Raw genomic sequence first — 20,110 nt, forward strand, 5'->3', positions numbered from 1 at the left:
TCCCTTTCGCATCCTCTCTCTCTCTCTCTCTTTCAATAGATAGATATAGATAATAGTTCAATGTTTCTACTTAAAGTAAGACAGCTGAGAATTGCATTGGCCTTTTATGCTGCCGCATTGTACCCTTGGCTCATGACCTGGATTATTTGTGCCCTGTAGGTCCAACTACAACTCCCAGCACCCCATTACAGGACCAACTACAACTCCCAGCATCCCAAAGCATGGCTAACCAAGCACCTCATTACAGGACCAACTACAACTCCCAGCATCCCAAAGCATAGCTAATCCAGCACCTCATTACAGGACCAACTACAACTCCCAGCATCCCATTACAGGACTAACTACAACTCCCAGCATCCCATTACAGGACTAATCCAGCACCTCATTGCAATTCCAACTACAACTCCCAGCATCCCAAAGCATGGCTAACCAAGCACCCCCATTACAGGACCAACTACAACATCCAGCATCCCAAAGCATGGCTAACCAAGCACCCCATTACAGGACCAACTACAACTCCCAGCATCCCATTACAGGACTAACTACAACTCCCAGCATCCCAAAGCATGGCTAACCCAGCACCTCATTGTAAGTCCAACTACAACTCCCAGCATCCCAAAACATGGCTAACCAAGCATCCCATTACAGGACCAACTACAACTCCCAGCATCCCATTACAGGACTAACTACAAGTCCCAGCATCATAAAGCATGGCTAACCCACCACCAAATTGCAGGACCAACTACAACTCCCAACATCTCATTACAGGACCAACTACAAGTCCCAGCATCATAAAGCATGGCTAACCCACCACCAAACTACAGGACCAACTACAACTCCCAACATCTCATTACAGGACCAACTACAACTCCCAGCATCATAAAGCATGGCTAACCCACCACCAAATTACAGGACCAACTACAACTCCCAACATCTCATTACAGGACCAACTACAACTCCCAGCATCATAAAGCATGGCTAACCCACCACCAAATTACAGGACCAACTACAACTCCCAACATCTCATTACAGGACCAACTACAACTCCCAGCATCATAAAGCATGGCTAACCCACCACCAAATTACAGGACCAACTACAACTCCCAACATCTCATTACAGGACCAACTACAACTCCCAGCATCATAAAGCATGGCTAACCCACCACCAAATTACAGGACCAACTACAACTCCCAACATCTCATTACAGGACCAACTACAACTCCCAGCATCATAAAGCATGGCTAACCCATCACCAAATTACAGGACCAACTACAACTCCCAGCATCAGATGACAGAACTAACGACAACTCCCAGAATCCCATTGCAGGACCAACTACAACTCCCAGCATCAGATGACAGAACTAACTACAACTCCCAGCATCCCATTGCAGGACCAACTACAACTCCCAGCATCCCATAGCCTTAGGCTTCGGCGCCTCGTCCACTCACCACTCCCGTCAAAGCAGCGCCCCGACCTCTCTTTCTCTGACCGCTTTCACTTCCGCGTTTCCGCCCGGACGCTTTACGCTGTGACACCCGGAGCATCACGGGAGGCGCTCTTCGCCCGCCATCTTTGTCCCTGGCACTTGGCCGTCTTTCCCCAAGCGCGCGCTCTTTCCCGCCCGAAGAGTTCTGCTTTCGAGAACACACGGCGCAACAGCGGGGACCCTGCCCAGGTTTCGGTATGTTTTGACGGCAAGAGCGCCCTGCGGCGGATTGAACGCTGCCCGGACCAAAGATGGCGCCGGCAGCTCCCACGTGACCGCGGGTCTAGCCAGTTTCTGCATACGTCACCTCGTTCCCGATTGGCTGGGTGAGGCGCGCCTGTTGTGGGCGGGGCCATCTATTTAAAGGCACAGGGGGCGATTTTTTTGTCTGCCTATCCCACGCGTTATTTATTATGATTCCGGCCATGGAATCCTTTGACAAATAGGAAATCATATTTATTAGCAATAATTCTTATGAAAAATAAGTATTATTATACACTGTATAAATATAAACACATAGATACATTGTATATATATTATCTATAATATATACATTAAATATAATGTATATAATATATGCATTGTACATTATATATATTATATAATATATTCTTAGTAATAATTCTTATGAAAAATAAGTATTATTATACACTGTATAAATATAAACACATAAGCACATTGCATATATAATATATAATATATACATTATATAATGTATATAATATATAATATATAATATATATAATATATAATATATACATTGTATATATTATATAATATATTATTAGTAATAGTTCTTATGAAAAATAAGAATTATACACTGTATAAATATAAACACATGGATACATTGTATATATATATATACAAAATATAATATATATAATATATCTATTTATCTATTTACCTTGGGAAGTCTGACTTGGCCACGGTGGTCCATGCTCTGGTTACATCCTGTTTAGACTACTGCAACGCTCTCTACGTGGGGTTGCCTTTGAAGACAGCTCGGAAGCTCCAACTAGTCCAACGCTCGGCAGCCTTGATTCTAACAGGAGCGGAGCGCAGGGAGCATACAACCCCCCTGTTGCGCCAACTCCACTGGCTACCGATCTGCTACCGGGCTGAATTCAAAGTGCTGGCATTGGCCTTTAAAGCCCTAAACGGTTCCGGACCAAGCTACCTATCTGACCGCATCTCTGCCTATGAACCCACCAGGAGTTTGAGATCTTCCGGGGAGACCCTGCTCTCGATCCCGCCTGCTTCTCAAGTTCGGCTGGCGGGGACGAGAGATAGGGCCTTCTCGGTGGTGGCTCCTCGGCTGTGGAACGCCCTTCCTACGGACATTAGACTAGCTCCATCTCTAATGGTATTGCGCAAAAAGGTGAAGACCTGGATGTTTGTGCAGGCGTTTGAGTAATTTAGTGCAATCTGGTAATGGAACATAGGAATGGAACAATGGACGACGAACCTGGACTACGCTTGGATGAGGAGAAGGTTGGGTACGGTTGTTGTTTTCTGTAATAATTGTGCATTGTAATTGCTTATTGGTAATTTATGGATAATGTGTTAAGTCAATTGTTATATGTTGTATGGAACCACTGCTGTTTCTACTGTTTTTACTGTTTGTGAACCGCCGTGAGTCGCCTTCGGGCTTGAGATACAGCAGTATAGAAGCAAAGTAAATACATAAATAAATAAATAATGTCTAAAATATATAATATACATTATATATAATGTATATAATATATGCATTGTATATTATATAAGCATTATATATATAGTATTTATACCAATATGTTATATGTATTATATATTATAGCTATAATATATATAATATTATAGATAAATATATAATATATTATATATAATATATACATAATATCTATAATATATACATTATACATTATATATGTTTTATATATACACATTATACATAATATAAACGATGATATATATATATATAGATATAGATAGATAGATAGATAGATATAGATATAGATATATAGATATAGTATTAAATATATAAACATATGCTTATACATATTGCCAATGTGAAATAATTCATACATATTATGATTCCGGCCGTGAAAGCCTTTGTCAAATATGAAATAACATTAATAATAATTCTTATTAATAGTAAGTATTATTGTACACTATTATATATATATATAGAGAGAGAGCTTTATATATATAATATAAACAATTATATATAATATGTAAATTATTTATTTATTTATTTACTGTCTTTGTTTACCGCTTTTCTCAGCCATATCAGCAACTCAAGGCAGTTTCCAACAAAATAGTATACATAGTATCACAACACAATTCAAAACATTACAATTACATAAACCACAACAGCAATAAAAATAACATCATTAGCGTCTCCTTATTGTAAAGCATTGCCCAATTACATCGTCAATCATCAATAATTATATAGAACATATAAATATAAATGCAACAATATAGTGGAGGCCAAAGAGCAGCATCCCTGGAAAGCAAGCCCCTTTTCAGCACGTCGGAGAGCGCCTTTCCTGAACGACAAATGCAGATGGCTTGCAATTGAAGAGCCCTGGGATCAAGGGTCCAGCACGATGGGAACTGTAGTTTGGGCAGGCACCAGCAAAGGCGACCGACCTTGTATTGTCGAAGGCTTTCATGGCTGGAATCACTGGGTTGTTGTAGGTTTTTTCAGGCTATATGGCCATGTTCTAGAGGCATTCTCTCCTGACGTTTTGCCTGCATCTATGGCAAGCATCCTCAGAGGTAGTGAGGTCTGTTGAAACTAGGAAAAAGGGTTTTTATATCCGTGTAATAATGTCCAGGGTGGGACAAAGGACTCTTGTCTGCTGGAGCTAGGTGTGAATGTTTCAACTGACCACCTTGATCAGCATTTGATTGCCTGGCAGTGCCTGGAGCAAACCTTTGTTGAGAGGTGAAGTCCCTGATTGTCAAATAATTTTATTTTATTATCCATTTGCTGTATTTTACTTTGCTGTATTGTAATTCTTGGGCTGGGCCTCATGTTAACTGCCCCGAGTCCCCTTTGGGGAGATAAATAAAGTTTATTATTATTGTATTGTTAAAGGCTTTCATGGCCGGAATCACTGGGTTGTTGTAGGCTCGATAGTAATACAGAATAGCTTTGGGTTGTTGTAGGTTTTCCGGGCCATATGGCCATGTTCTAGAGGCATTTTCTCCTGACATTCGCCTGCATCTATGGCAAGCATCCTCAGAGGTAGTGAGGTCTGTTGGAACTAGGAAAATGGGTTTATATATCTGTGGAATGACCAGGGTGGGAAAAAGAACTCTTGTCTGCTGGAGCTAGGTGTGAATGTTTCAACTGACCACCTTGATTAGCATTTGATGGCCTGGCAGTGCCTAGAGCAATCTTTTGTTGAGAGGTGATTAGATGTCCTTGTTTGTTTCCTCTGTGTTGTTTTGCTGTTGTAATTTTAGAGTTTTTTTTAATACTGGTAGCCAGATTTTGTTCATTTTCATGGTTACCAGGATTAAAAAACTCTAAAATTAGAACAGCACAACTTGGAGCTAGGTGGGAATGTTTCAACTGACCACCTTGATTAGCATTTGATGGCCTGGCTGATGTGTGGCTTGTTAGTGCCTGGGGGGATCTTTTGTTGAGAGGTGATTAGCTGTCCCTGATTGTTTCCTCTCTGGGTTGTTGTAGGGCGTTTTCGGGCTATATGGCCATGTTCTAGAGGTATTCTCTCCTGACGTTTCGCCTGCATCTATGGCAAGCATCCTCAGAGGTAGTGAGGTCTGTTGGAAATAGGAAAAAGGGTTTATATATCTGTGGAATGACCAGGGTGGGAAAAAGAACTCTTGTCTGCTGGAGCTAGGTGTGAATGTTTCAACTGACCACCTTGATTAGCATTTGATGGCCTGGCAGTGCCTAGAGCAATCTTTTGTTGAGAGGTGATTAGATGTCCTTGTTTGTTTCCTCTGTGTTGTTTTGCTGTTGTAATTTTAGAGTTTTTTTTAATACTGGTAGCCAGATTTTGTTCATTTTCATGGTTACCAGGATTAAAAAACTCTAAAATTAGAACAGCACAACTTGGAGCTAGGTGGGAATGTTTCAACTGACCACCTTGATTAGCATTTGATGGCCTGGCTGATGTGTGGCTTGTTAGTGCCTGGGGGGATCTTTTGTTGAGAGGTGATTAGCTGTCCCTGATTGTTTCCTCTCTGGGTTGTTGTAGGGCGTTTTCGGGCTATATGGCCATGTTCTAGAGGTATTCTCTCCTGACGTTTCGCCTGCATCTATGGCAAGCATCCTCAGAGGTAGTGAGGTCTGTTGGAAATAGGAAAAAGGGTTTATATATCTGTGGAAGGACCAGGGTGGGACAAAGGACTCTTGTCTGCTGGAGCTAGGTGTGAATGTTTCAACTTACCACCTTGATTAGCATTTGATGGCCTGGCAGTGCCTGGAGCAATCTTTTGTTGAGAGGTGATTAGATGTCCTTGTTTGTTGTAACAATAATAATAGTAATGGAATAGTAATATAATAATTCCAATAAGTGACAATGAATAATAATATAATGTGAACATAATATCCTACTGCTACTAATGAAAGCAGGAAGCTCCCTGCTGTTTATGGGTGATGTTTCATTTGTGCTGCGATAGAACCCGGATGATGTGTTTTGCAGTAATAGGGACGCGGCTTCTTTAAGGTGCTGAGGGAGGCGTGGCTCGTGCGGCTCCTCCCCCTGGAGGGAAGGCGGTGCCGGTGGAAGAGCGAGGGACGCGGCGCCTTTAAGGGTCCCGGGGAGAGGGCGTGGCTTGGTTGGCTCCGCCCCTGGCGGAAGGGGAGTCCAGGCGGCGTCATTGCGCGGGAGGGGGCGTGTCCAGCGTGACCCCGCCCCCTCCTCCTTCCCCTTGCGGAAGCGACTCCTTCCTTCCTTCCTTCCTTCCTGGGAGGCAGGCGGGCAGGTGGCTGAGTCGGCTGCCGGGCGCGATGGAGGCGGCGGGGGGCTGGTGGTGGGCGGCGCTGGTGCTGCTCTTCGCCGCCTCGCTCCTCACCGTGGCGGCCTGGCTCCTCCGCCTCGCCCGCCCTCTCCTCCGCTTCCGCCTCCTCGGGAAAGGGAAGCGGGACAAGCGGAAGGAAGCAGCGGAAGCAGAAGGGGGAGAGGCCCTGCTGGCCGCCCTGGCCGCCCTCCGGCCCCTCCGCGCCGCCGCCCTCCGAGCGTGGACCGCCGCCCTCCGCGCCGCACAGCAGCACCGCCGAGGGGTGAGCAGCCCCCCACCCCCGCACCCGGAAACACTTCCGCCCTCCCCCCCTCTCTCTCCCTTCCTCCTTCCATCTTTGCTTCCCTTCCTTCCCTTTGCAGTCTCGCCTCTTGCCCTTCTCTCCTTCCTTCTTTCCTCCTTTACTTCCTCCTTCATCCACTCCTTCCTTTTCCCCTTCCCCTTCCTTCCTTTTCCGTCCCTTGCCCTTCCTTCCATCTTTCCTTCTCTACTTCCCTTCCTTCCCTTTGCAGTCTCGCCTCTTGCCCTTCCTCCCTTCTTCTTTCCTTCCATCACTTCTTCTTTTGCCTTTCCTCCTTTCCTTCCTTCTCTTTGCAGTCTCGCCTCTTGCCCTTCTCTCCTTCCTCCTTTACTTCCCTTCCTTCCTTTCCTCCATCCTTCCTTCTCCCCTTCCTCCCTTTTTCCCTTCCTCCCTTTTCAGTCCCTTGCCCTTCCTTCCATCTTTCCTTCTCTACTTCCCTTCCTTCCCTTTGCATTCATACCTCTTGCCCTTTCTTTCTTCCTTCCTCCCTTCTTCCTTCCTTCCATCACTTTCCTTCTTTTGCCTTTCCTCCTTTCCTTCCTTCCTTCCCTTTGCAGTCTCGCCTGTTGCCCTACTCTCCTTCCTCCTTTACTTCCCTTCCTTCCTTCCTTTCCTCCTTCATCCTCTTCTTCCTTCTCCCCTTCCTCCCTTTTCCCCTTCCTTCCTGTTCTCCTGTTCAGTCCCTTCTCTTGCCCTTCCGTCTTCCCTTCTCTACTTCCCTTCCTTCCCTTTACAGTCTCGCCTCTTGCCTTTCCTTTCTTCCTTCCTCCCTTCTTCCTTCCATCACTTTCCTTCTTTTGCCTTTCCTTCCTTCCTTCCTTCTTTCCTTCTCACACTTTTTCTCCTTCCTTCCTCCGTTCTTCCTTCCATCACTTCTCCTTCTTTTGCCTTTCCTTCTCTTTGCATTCTCACCTCTTGCCCTTCTCTCCCTTCTTTCCTTTTTTTAACTTCCTTCCATCCTTCCTTCTCACTTTTTCTCCTTCCTTCCTTCCTTTTCAGCCCCTTCTCTTGCCCTCACTTCCAACTTTCCTTTTTTACTTCCTTTCCTCCTTCATCCCCTCCTTCCTTCCTTCCTTCCTTCTTTCCTTCCTTCCTTCCTTTTTCCTTCCTTCCTTCCATCACTTTCCTTCTTTTGCCTTTCCTCTTTTCCTTCCTTCTCTTTGCATTCTCACCTCTTGCCCTTCTCTCCCTTCTTTCCTTTTTTTAAAATTCCTTTCCTTTCTTCATCCCTTCCTTCCTTCTCACACTTTTTCTCCTTCCTTCCTTTCCAGCCCTTTCTCTTGCCCTTCCTCCCTTCTTTCCTTTTTTGCTTCCTCTCCTTCCTTTCTCCCTTCCTTCCTTTTCAGCCCCTTCTCTTGCACTCACTTCCATCCTTCCTTTTTTACTTCCTTTCCTTCCTTTCCTCCTTCATCTCCTCCTTCATTCCTTCCTTCCATCACTTTTCCTTTTTGCCTTTCCTCCTTTCCTTCCTTCCTTCTGTCTCTTTGCATTCTCACCTCTTGCCCTTCCAATCCATCTTTCCTTCCCTTCCTTTCCTTTGCAGTCTTACCTCATTCCCTTCTCTTCTTTCTTCCATCTTCCCCCTTTTTTTACTTCCTCTCCTTCCTTCTCTCCTTCCTCCCCTTTCCCTTCCTTCCTTTTCATATTTTTACTCCTTCCTTCCTTCCGTCCTTTCCAGTCCCTTCTCTTGCCCTTCCTTCCATCTTTCCTTTTTTACTTCCCTTCCTTCCTTTCCTCTTTCATCCCCTCCTTCTCTCCTTCCTCCCTTTTTACCCTTCCTTCCTTCACATTTCATCGCCAAGGGGTGAGCCAGGGGCAAAGGGAGCACTCTTTGCACTCTTTCCCCTTCCTTCCTACCTCTTACACTTCCTTCCATCCTCTCCTTCCTTTCTTTCTTTCTTTCTTCTTTCCTCTGCATTCTCACCTGTTGCTCTTCTTTACTCCCTTCCTTCTTTACTTCCTTCCTTTCCTTCTTCATCCTCTTTCTTCATCCTTCTTTACTTCCTTCCCCTTTCTTTCCTTTGCATTCTCACCACTGGTCCTTCATTTCTTCCTTCTTTGCTTCCCTTCCTTTCCTTCTTCATCCTCTTCATCCCTCCTTCCCTCCCTCCTTCCTTCCTTCCCATGTGTTGCCTTCTTTTCTCTTGCCCTTCCTCCTCCTTCTCTTTCTCTTCCCTTGCCCTTTTTCCTCCCCTTCCTTTACTTTGCCTTCTTTTCCCTTGCTCTTCCTCCCTTGCCCTCCTTCCCTCCTCCCTCCTCTCTTCCCTTCCTTTCCCTTTTTTCTCTTTGCCTTCCTTCCCTCCATCCTTCCACCCTTTTCTCTTCTCTTTTTCTCCCCTTCCTTCATTCTTTACATCTTTTCTCTTCTCGTCCTTCTTCCCTTCCTTCTTCCCTTTTTCTCTCGTCATTTTTTACTTCTTTTCTCCTGCCTTCCCTCTTCTCTTTCTCTTCTCTTCCATTCCTTCTTTCTCTTCCTTTCCCATCCAATACTTTCCCTTCTTTTCCTTTGCCCTTCCTTCCTTTTTCTTTCTCTTCTCTTCCCCTCCCTTTCCTTCATTCTTTACTTCTATGACTTGTCGTCCTCCTTCCCTTCCTTCCTTCCTTCCATCCATCCTTCCATCCTTTTCCTTTCTTTTCTTTCCCCTCCCTTTCCTTTATTAATTCCTTCTTTTTTCTTGTTGCCCTTCTTCCCTTCCTTCCATCCTTTTTCTTTCTCATCATTCTTCACTTCTTTTCTCTTGCCTTCCTTCTCCTCTTCTCTTTCTCTTCCTTGGCGTTTCTTCTTTCTCTTCTCTTTCCTTCCACTCCTATGTTTTGCCTTCTTTTCTTTGCCCGTCCTTCCTTCCTTCTGGCATCCCTTCCTTCTGGCATTCCTTCCTTTCTTCCTTCCTTCCTTCCTTCCTTCCTTCTTTCTGACATTCCTTCTTTCTCTTCTGTTTCCTTCCATTCCTATGTTTTGTTGTCTTTTCTCTTGCCCTTCCTTTCTTCCTCCCTTCTTCCCTTCCTTCCTTCCCACACTTTTTCTCCTTTCTTCCTTCCGTCCTTCCTTTTCAGCCCGTGTCTTGCCCTCCCTTCCATCTTTCCTTTTTTACTTCCTTTCCTTCCTTTCTCCCTTCATCCCATCCTTCCTTCCTTCTCACACTTTTTCTCCTCCCGCCCTTCCTTCCTCCCTTCCTTCTGACATTCCTTCTTTCTCTTCTGTTTCCTTCCATTCCTATGTTTTGTTGTCTTTTCTCTTGCCTTTCCTTCCTTCCTTCCTTCCTTCTTCCCTTCCTTCCTTCTTCCCTCCCTTCCTCCCTTCCTTCCTTCCTTCTTTCTGACATTCCTTCTTTCTCTTCTGTTTCCTTCCATTCCTATGTTTTGTTGTCTTTTCTCTTGCCTTTCCTTCCTTCCTCCCTCCCTCCCTCCCTCAGAGGCAGAACAGGGTTGGACTAGATGCCCCTTGGAGGTCTCTTCCCAACTCTATGCTCCTAAGGTCCAGGCTAGTGTGCCTCCCTCTCTCTATTGAGCTGTTCGTTGACTTTGTGCTTCTGTGAGCTGTGTCCACGTTGCTGCTGGAAGGGGGTCCCTCCATACTTGGTGGGCCTCTGCAGGGCGATCCCAGCCTTGATTTGGGGCAACCCCTTGGCTCCTTCCCCTTTCCTCGGCGGCCAAGAGAGTGAGACCGGTGGCTGCATACCGACCACTCCCTGGGCAAACGCAGGCCTCCTTTGTTTGACCAAGCCAAACCCAGAAGGAGATCTGCCTCTTTGGCTTGGCTTTTGCCCCAAAGCGTTTGAATAAATAATAATAACAACATAAAATAATGTAATATCATGATAATAATAATAATACTCATATAACATACTAGGATTAATAATATTTTATTTATATTTTGTATTATGTTAATATAATAGTAATATCATAATTATAATATAGTAAAATGATTAAGAATATAAATACAGTGCACTAGCACTAATTGACCCGTTTGACGCCTGCCTTCTGTTCTCATGCATCTACACTGCAAAGTTAACACAGTTTGACTCCACTTGTGACCTCAATGCTATGCTATGGAGTTTTTGGCCAGGCGCCAGCCCTCTTTAGAGCTTTGAAGGCATCCAAATCCCATATCCCATGGCTTTTAAGGTGCATTTATGCTCCAGGGTTTGAGAAAATGCACTATTTCCCATTCCATACAAATGGAATAAAGGATGCCTCTAGAAATGATCAAGGGTCTGGAGAACAAGCCTTATGAGGAGTGGCTTAAAGAGCTGGGAATGCTTAGCCTGAAGAAGAGAAGGATGAGAGGAGATATGATAGCCATGTATAAATATGTGAGAGGAAGCCACAGGGAGGAGGAGGAGGGAGCAAGCTTGTTTTCTGCTTCCCTGGAGACTAGGACGCAATGGAGCCATGGCTTCAAACTACAAGAGAGGAGATTCCATCTGAACACAAGGAAGAACTTCCTGACTGTGAGAGCCGTTCAGCAGTGGAACTCTCTGCCCCGGAGGGAGTGTGGTGGAGGCTCCTTCTTTGGAAGCTTTTAAACAGAGGCTGGATGGCCATTTGTCAGGGGTGATTTGAATGCAATATTCCTGCTTCTTGGCAGAATGGGGGTGGACTGGATGATGGCCCAGGAGGTCTCTTCCAACTCTTTGATTCTAGGATTCTATGAAATGTATGGAAATACTCCTTTTCCTTTCCTTTTCCTTGGGAGGCCCAAAGGAGATGAACTCTGGAAGGGAGTTCCCAGCATCAATTCATAGCAACAAGGCTGACCTTTGGAGCCTCAGATGACCTTCGGTCAGTGCGAGGGCACGGCAAGCCAGTCAATACATTGGGGGATTTCCTGTGTAATAAATATGTATATGTGTGTGAGAGATAGGTATATTATCCTAGGTTTGGGAGGGGCCCCCAAAGGCCATCCAGTCCAGCCCCCCTCTGACAGTCAGGAATAAATATAAAATAAGAATATAATAATATTTATTTATTTATTTATCATGTCAGGCAACCAAACAGTTGTATTACATTTTTGACAGAACACAGACAAACAGACAAAACACAAAATTTGCAAGCTTGGTAGTTGATTAAATGTCCTTTGACCAGTCTCTGGCCCCTTGGAGTGCCTCTAGTGTTGCCGCAAGAAGGTCCTCCATTGTGCATGTGGCGGGGTTCAGGTTGCATTGCAGCAGGTGGTCAGTGGTCTGCTCCTCTCTGCACTCGCATGTCGAGGATTCCACTTTGTGGCCCCATTTCTGAAGGTTGGCTCTGCATCTTGTGGTACCAGAGTGCAGTCTGTTCAGCGCCTTCCAAGTCGCCCAGTCTTCTTCTGTGTGCCCAGGGGGGAGTCTCTCATTTAGTATCAGCCATTGGTTGAGGTTCTGGGTTTGAGCCTGCCACTTTTGGACTCTCGCTTGCTGGGGTGTTCCAGCGAGTGTCTCTGTAGATCTAAGAAAACTATTTCTAGATTTAAGTAGTTGACGTGCTGGCTGATACCCAAACAGGGGATGAGCTGGAGATGTCACTGCCTTGGTCCTTTCACTATTGGCTGCTACTTCCCAGTGGATGTCAGGTGGTGCAATACCGACTAAGCAGTGTAATTTCTCCAGTGGTGTAGGGCGCAGACACCCCATGATAAAGCGGGATGTCTCATTAAGAGCCACATTCACTGTTTTTGCGTGGTGAGGTGCGTTCCATACTGTCCCTAGTTTAAGGTTAGGTGACTACTCTCCAAAAGTGCAACGGTAGAGGCAGGTCTTGAGATCCTTTTAAAAGGTTTCCAAAGTAGGGACTTTCCTGATCTCTCCGGGCAGTGAGTTCCAGAGTTGGGGGCGTTACAGAGGAGAAGGCTCTCTCCCTTGTACCTACAAGGCGAGCTTGAGAGACTGGCAAGGGCGAAAGGAGGGCCTTGCCCAAAGATCGAAGGGTTTGGGCTGGTTCATGGAGAGAGATGCGGTCACGAAAGTAGGCGGGTCCCAAACCATTTAGGGCTTTATAGGTAAGAACCTGTACCTTGAATTGGGAAAATGAACGGTAGCCAACGGAGCTCCTTAAACAGGGGGGTTGACCGCTCCCTGTAAGTCGCCCCAGTTATTAATCTGGCTGCCGACCGTTGGACAAGTTGTAATTTCCGGCCCGTCTTCAAGGGTAGCCCCACATAGAGTGCATTGCAGTAATCCAGTCTAGAGGTAACTAAGGCATGGACCACCATAGTCAAGTCAGACTTCACGAGGTATGGTCGCAGTTGGTGCACGTGTTTTAATTGTGCGAAGGTTCTCCCGGCCACCGCCGAGATCTGCACTTCAAGCGTCAGCGCTGAGTCCAAACTACGGACTTCCTGTTGGCTCAGCTCCATTCTTAACTAGGAGTTATTCGTAAGTCGGATGTTTGTTACTCGAGGATGACCTGTATATGTATAAAATAATAAAACAACAATGTAGAATAGCACATAATAAAATACTAATAATATAAAATATAATGTAATAAAACTTACAACATGATAATATTTTATATTTGTATAATATAATATATATATTATATATTTTATATTTTATATTATATTTATATTTATATATATAATATATTAATATATATTTTATATTTGTATAATATAATTTTATGTTATAATATTTTATAATGTTTTATATTTGTAATAAAACTTACAACATGATAATATTTTATATGTGTTTTTATGTTTTTAAATTGAATATTGTTGTTTTAGATGTTGTAAACCGCAATGAGTCGCCGACTTAGGCTGAGATATTAGCGGTATACAAGTGTAATAATAAATAATAAATAAATAATAATATAATAATAATATAATATACTTATAATATAATAATACCAATCTATATAAATAAAAATATAATGTTAGTTCGTGCTACCATCAGACATCATAAACCACTGGGGGAATTGACACCAAGACACCTAACAGTCCAATTTATGTCCTCCACTCAAAAAAATTGATTTTGTCATTTGGGAGTTGTAGTTGCTGGGATTTATAGTTTACTTAAAATCAAAGAGCATTCTGAACTCCACCAATGATGGAATTGGGCCAAACTTAGCACACAGGACTTCCACGACCAACAGAACACACTGGAAGGGCTTGGTGGGCATTGACCTTGAGTTTGGGAGTTGTAGTTCACCTATATCCAGAGACCACTGTGGACTCAAACAATGATGGATCTGGACCAAACTTGGCACAAGCACTCAATACTCCTAAATAGGAACACAGATGGAGTTTGAGGAAAATAGACCTTGACATTTGGGAGTTGTAGTTGCTGGGATTTATAGTTCAACTACAATCAAAGAGCATTCTGAACCCCACCAACAATAGAATTGGACCAAACTTGGCACACAGTTCTCCCATGACCAACAGTAAATACTGGAAGGGTTTGGTGGGCATTGATCTTGAGTTTGGGAGTTGTAGTTCACCTACATCCAGAGATCCCTGTGGACTCAAACAATGATGGATCTGCACCAAACTTTACACGAATAATCAATATGTCCAAATGTGAACACTGATGGAGTTTGGGGAAAATAGAATCTTGACATGTGCGAGTTGTACTTACTGGGATTTATAGTTCACCTACAATCAAAAAGCATTCTGAATCCCACCAACGATAGAATTGGGCCAAACCTCCCACACAGAACCCCCATGCAGGCCACAGCAACGCGTGACAGGGGACAGCTAGTAATACTATATAATACTATAATACCCGTGCCACGCGTTGCTGTGGCCCAGTTTGTGTATATGTGTTTTGTGTGCATATATGCATGTGTATATATTTGTGTATATGTGTTGTTTTGCGCATGTGTAGTAATGTATTTTTTGTTTTTTGGCTTTTAAAGGGTTTTTTGCTGTGTTTTCAGTGTTTTTCTGAGTGATGGTCCCTCGTTGGCCTGAGAGGTGTCTCGTGTCCAAATTTGGTGTCAATTCATCCAGTGGTTTTTGAGTTATGTTAATTCCACAAACGAACATTACATTGTTATTTATATAGATAATGATACTAATTAATGTGTACTATAATAATATATAATATAAGGTAAAGGTTTTCCCCTGACATTAAGTCATTAAGGTCCTATCAATGGTGTCGCCAATTGATAGAATCTTATTGTGTCGCCATCTATGGAGACTGCCTGCATATATATAAAATAATACAATAATAATATTAGTAATAGATAATAATATTATAGTATGTTATTATTATATTATCACATAAAAAGGTAAAGGTAGTCCCCTGACATTAAGTCCAGTCATGTCTGGCTCTGGGGTGTGGTGCTCATCTCAATTTCTAAGCCGAAGAGCCAGCGTTGTCCGTAGACACCTCCAAGGTCATGTGGCCAGCATGACTGCAAGGAGCACCATTACCTTCCCACCGGAGCGGTACCTATTTATTTATTTATCGTGTCATCAGCAACCATTGTATTACAATTCTAACAGAGCAAAACAAACACAGAGATTAAAAAGAAAAAAAAAAAGAAAGAAAAAAAACCACACAGATTTTGTAAATTTGGTATTTGGTTAAATGTCCTTTGACCAGTATCTGGCCACTTGGAGTGCCTCTGGGGTTGCTGCAAGAAGGTCCTCCATCGTGCATGTGGCAGGGCTCAGGGTGCATTGCAGCAGGTGGTCAGTGGTTTACTCTTCTCCACACTCGCATGCCGAGGATTCCACCCTGTAGCCCCATTTCTTAAGATTGGCTCTGCATCTCGTGGTGCCAGAGCGCAATCTGTTCAGCGCCTTCCAAGTCGCCCAGTCTTCTGAGTGCCCAGGGGGGAGTCTCTCATCTGGTATCACCCATGAATTGAGGTGCTGGGTTTGGGCCTGCCACTTTTGGACTCTCGCTTGCTGGGGTGTTCCAGCGAGTGTCTCTGTAGATCTAAGAAAACTATGTCTTGATTTAAGTCGTTGACGTGCTGGCAGGGGATGGGCTGGAGATGTCTCTGCCTTGGTCCTTTCACTATTGGCTGCTACTTCCCGGCGGATGTCAGGTGGTGCAATACCGGCTAAGCAGTGTAATTTCTCCAGTGGTGTAGGGCGCAGGCACCCCGTGATAATGCGGCATGTCTCATTAAGAGCCACATCCACTGTTTTAGTGTGATGAGATGTGTTCCACACTGGGCATGCATACTCAGCAGCAGAGTAGCATAGCGCAAGGGCAGATGTCTTCACTGTGTCTGGTTGTGATCCCCAGGTTGTGCCAGTCAGCTTTCGTATGATGTTGTTTCTAGCGCCCACTTTTTGTTTGATGTTCAGGCAGTGCTTCTTGTAGGTCAGAGCACGGTACCTATTGATCTCCTCACATTTGCATGTTTTTGAACTGCTAGGTTGGCAGAAGCTAGGGCTGACAGCGGAAGCTCACGCCGCTCCCCGGAATCGAACCTACGACCTTTCGATCAACAAGCTCAGCAGCTCAGCGCTTTAACCCACTGCGCCACCGGGGGCTCATATTATCACATAATAATAATAATAATAATAATAATAATAATAATAATTATAATATAATATAATATAAGATTCCTCTCACTTCCTGTTGTCTCAACCATGTTCTTAACTACGAATCATTCATAAGTCGGATGTTTGTAACTCAGGAACAGCTTGTATTACTTTTGCTGCTGGAGCGATCATTCAGTATCTTGCCTTATCTCCTAAAAAGCAATGCTGCATGGCTGACCAAGCCTTCCTGCATATGTTTCCTTGCATAGTGGCTCATGGGGATGATGGGAGTTGCAGTCCAGCCACTTTTGGGGAGCCAGACCAACTCCTTTCCGGCTTGTGCTTCCCTTGTGTTTGAGACGGAGAACCCATTGCCTTCTAAACCCCATGGCTTGCATCCCAATGATAATCGTACCCATCCTTTTTGCGATGATGCTCTTTTCCTTTGTTGATTATTACGAGTATTTGCATTATTTTGGAAGCAACTCGTCTCCCCTCTGGACAGTCACGGGGTTATTTTTAGTCCCTTCTGATGATGTCACGGTTTTCCCCTCTTAGCCATTTGGATGGTGGAGAAGCCAGAAAGCTGGGACGGGGAGGAGGGAAGGACGCAAGTGTTTTGCTTTCGTAATATGGGGGGGCTTGGCAAACAGCACCCACCCTCCCTTGACTTTCTGCAAAGTTCCCAGGCATTTCCAAATCGGCCTTGCTCCAAGCTGCGTCTCCTGTTGAGAATGAGGTTGAGATACGTTCCTCCTCTCCCATTTAGAGAGACCCTTCCTCTACTCCAAGTTGCATCTCCACTGAGGAACGAATGCAGCTTGGCCCCACTTGAAGGGCCCTGGCTCAAGGAACCCTGGGAGCTGCATGAAGAGTCTACTTGATGGAATCTGTCTCTGCAATTAGCAAACCAGATGCAAATGATGCTATAGGTTGGAATGCTTTAGTTTAGACAAAGTCAAAAGTCACCAGCAGATTTCCATTCAATGGTTGGTTCCTTCAAAGTCTCCAATAACAATAACAATCTCTACTGGGTCTTCTTCACTAACATGCATGGCGCAGGGCAGGTCTTCGTTAACAATAGCCTTTGAAGTGGCCAACAGCCCCCTTCTTTCCCTTCCTTCCTTCCTTCCTTCCTGCCTTCCTCTCTTCCTCTCTCTCTTCCTCTCTCCCTCCCTCCCTCCCTTCCTTCCTTCCTTCCTTCCTTCCTTCCTTCCTTCCTTCCTTCCTCTTTTCGTCTCTCTCTTCCTTCCTTCCTCTCTTCCCCTCTCTTTTTCTCTCTCCCTCCCTCCCTCCCTCCCTCCCTCCCTTCCTTCCTTCTTTCCTTCCTTCCTTCCTTCCTTCCTTCCTTCCTTCCTTCCTTCCTCTTTTCCTCTCTCTCTTCCTCTCTTCCTTCCTTCCTTCCTCTCTTCCTCTCTCTCTTCCTATCTTCCTCCCTTCCTCCCTCCCTCCCTTCCTTCCTTCCTTCCTTCCTTCATTTTATTTATTTACTCTATTTATATCCCACCTTTCTCGACCCCGAAGGGGACTCAAGGCGGTTTACAGCACATAATTCAATGCCTTCAAAACAATATACATCCAATATGCCATTACATAAACATTTCAATTAAAAATGTAAACAAGATGAAGAGCATTCAATCATATAAAACATTGCAATTACAACTATAAAACCACATTATCTGCAATCTTTATTTCCTTCCTTCCTTCCTCTCACTCTCTTCCTTACGCCTTCCCTCCCTTCCTCTTTTCCTTCCTTCCACCCATCCATCCATCTTTCTTTTCTTTCTTTCCTCCGCGCTCCCTTCCTTCCTTCCTTCTTCCCTTCCTTCTTTCTTGTCTTCCCTCCCTCCCTTCCTTCTTTCCTCCCTCCCTACCCTTCCTTCCATCCTCTTTTCTTTCCTTCTTTCCCCCCCTTTTTTCCTTCCTTCTTTCCTTCCATTTCTTTTTTTTTCTTTCCCCTGCCCTCTCTTCCTTCTTTCCTCCCTTCCTTCATTCCTTTTTTCTTCCTTCTTTCCTTCCTTCTGTCCATCTTTCTTTTCTTTCTTTCCTCCGCCCTCTCTTCTTTTCCCTCCCTCCCTCCCTCCCTCCCTTCTTTCCTTCTTCCCTCCCTTCCTTCTTTCTTCCCTCCCTTCCCACCCTTCCTTCCATCCTCTTTTTTTCCTTCCTTCTTTCCTTCCTTCCGTCCGACTTTCTTTTCTTTCTTTCCTCTCTCCCTTCTATCCTTTTCCCCTTCCTTCCTTCCTTTCTTTCTTCTTTCTTCTTTCTTGTCTTTCCTCCCTCCCTCTCTTCCTACCTTCCTTCAGTCTTTCCTTCCTTCTTTCCTCCCTCCCTCCCTCTCTTCCTTCCTTTGTCATGACTTCCTAATTTCCTCCCTCCCTTCTTTCCTTCCTTTCTCCCTCTTTCTCTTCTCTTTCCTCCCCTTCCTTTGCCTTTCCTCCCTCCCCCCTCCCTTCCTTTTTTCCTTTCTTCTTTTCTCTCTTCCTTCCTCCCACCTTCCTTCCTTCCATTTTCTTTCTTTCCTCCCCCTCTCTTCCTCCTCCCTCCCTCCCTCCCTCCCTTCTTTTTTCTCTTCCTTCCTTCTTCCCTTCCTTCTTCCTTCTTGTCTTTCTTTCCTCCCCCTCTCTGTCTTCCTTCTTTCCTTCCTCCCTTCTTTCCTTCCTCTCTCCCTCTTTCTCTTCTCTTTCCTCCCCTTCCTTTGCCTTCCCTCCCTCCCCCCTCCATTCCTTTTTTCCTTTCTTCTTTCCTCTCTTCCTTCCTCCCACCTTCCTTCCTTCCATTTTCTTTCTTTCCTCCCCCTCTCTTCCTCCTCCCTCCCTCCCTCCCTTCTTTTTTCCCTTCCTTCCTCTTCCTTCTTCCTCCTTGTCTTTCTTTCCTCCTCCTCTCTGTCTTCCTTCTTTCCTTCCTTCTATCTTTCCTTCTTTCCTCCCTCCCTTCTTTCCTTCCTCTCTCCCTCTTTCTCTTCTCTTTCCTTGCCTTTCCTCTTTTCCTTCCTTCCTTCTTTCCTTCCTTTTTCTTCTCTTCTCTTTCCTCTTCCTTTGCCTTCTTTTGCCTTTCCTCCCTCCTTCTCTTCCTTCCTTCTTCCCTTCCTCCCTCTTTCTTTCTCTTTCCTCCCTCCCTTCCTCCCTTCCTTCCTCTTGCCCTTGAGCCTCCAGGTAGCATTCCAGCCGAGGCTCCCATAGCAACCTGGGCTTTCTGTGCAGAACTGGCCTGCCGGGACCAGCCTACGGATCTGGCGCTTGAATAGCCCTGCGAGGAGGAGGAGGAGTGCGCTTGGGAAAGGGGAGCGAACTCTGCTGCGCGTGTTGAGCGCAAGGCCGCCTCCTTCCTCCTCCACCCGAGCCTCACCTGCTGGGCTTTGCACTCACTCTTCCTTCCAGTTGTTATTATTTTATTATTGTCATTGTTGCTGGGTTTTTGTAGGTTTTTTGGGCTATATGGCCATGTTCTAGAAGCATTCTCTCCTGACGTTTCGCCTGCATCTATGGCAAGCATCCGGAGGATGCTTGCCATAGATGCAGGCGAAACATCAGGAGAGAATGCTTCTAGAACATGGCCATATAGCCCAAAAAACCTACAAAAACCCAGTAATTCCAGCCATGAAAGCTTTCGACTATGTTGTTTTTCTCTCCCTCCTTTAGAGTTTTATCCAGATCGGCTTTGAGGAGAGCCCTCAGCAACTGCCCACAGTGACCATCAACCAGCTGATCTGCACGAATCGCTCGGACCGCAGCATGGTGAGTGGGGGCCTCCTGCACTTCTGTTGGACTCAATGGGCCAAGTTCTGAGCCTTCTTCTTGGGTCATTTCTATTTCCAAACGTTGAACGCAGTACCTGAACTCACCTGTGCCTCTCTCCAAATGCGAGGCCTGTGAGAGTGGCGCTCTGCACATGACCAGAGGGGCCTTTCTCACCCAACCTAAGTT

General features: G+C 45.0%; 2 protein-coding genes across 3 annotated transcripts in view; one reads left to right on the plus strand and one right to left on the minus strand.

Annotated features, from left to right (window-relative positions):
• The window catches only part of DPAGT1 (dolichyl-phosphate N-acetylglucosaminephosphotransferase 1), a 14,759-nt gene extending 13,043 nt beyond the window's left edge, over window positions 1-1,716 (minus strand). For both annotated transcript variants that reach the window (XM_060787301.2, XM_060787302.2), the window contains exon 1: window positions 1,451-1,716. The gene's annotated coding sequence lies outside the window, so the exon portion shown is untranslated. The remainder of the gene's footprint in view (window positions 1-1,450) is intronic.
• A 4,632-nt stretch (window positions 1,717-6,348) lies between these two features.
• The window catches only part of C2CD2L (C2CD2 like), a 49,798-nt gene continuing 36,036 nt past the window's right edge, over window positions 6,349-20,110 (plus strand). Inside the window, exons 1-2 of the mRNA XM_067470837.1 lie at window positions 6,349-6,730; window positions 19,826-19,921. Coding sequence (XP_067326938.1) covers window positions 6,458-6,730; window positions 19,826-19,921 — 369 coding nt within the window. The 5' untranslated portion in view covers window positions 6,349-6,457. The remainder of the gene's footprint in view (window positions 6,731-19,825; window positions 19,922-20,110) is intronic.

The sequence above is a fragment of the Anolis sagrei genome, chromosome 7 (genome assembly GCF_037176765.1).
Source record: "Anolis sagrei isolate rAnoSag1 chromosome 7, rAnoSag1.mat, whole genome shotgun sequence".
Taxonomy (NCBI): Eukaryota; Metazoa; Chordata; class Lepidosauria; order Squamata; family Dactyloidae; genus Anolis; species Anolis sagrei.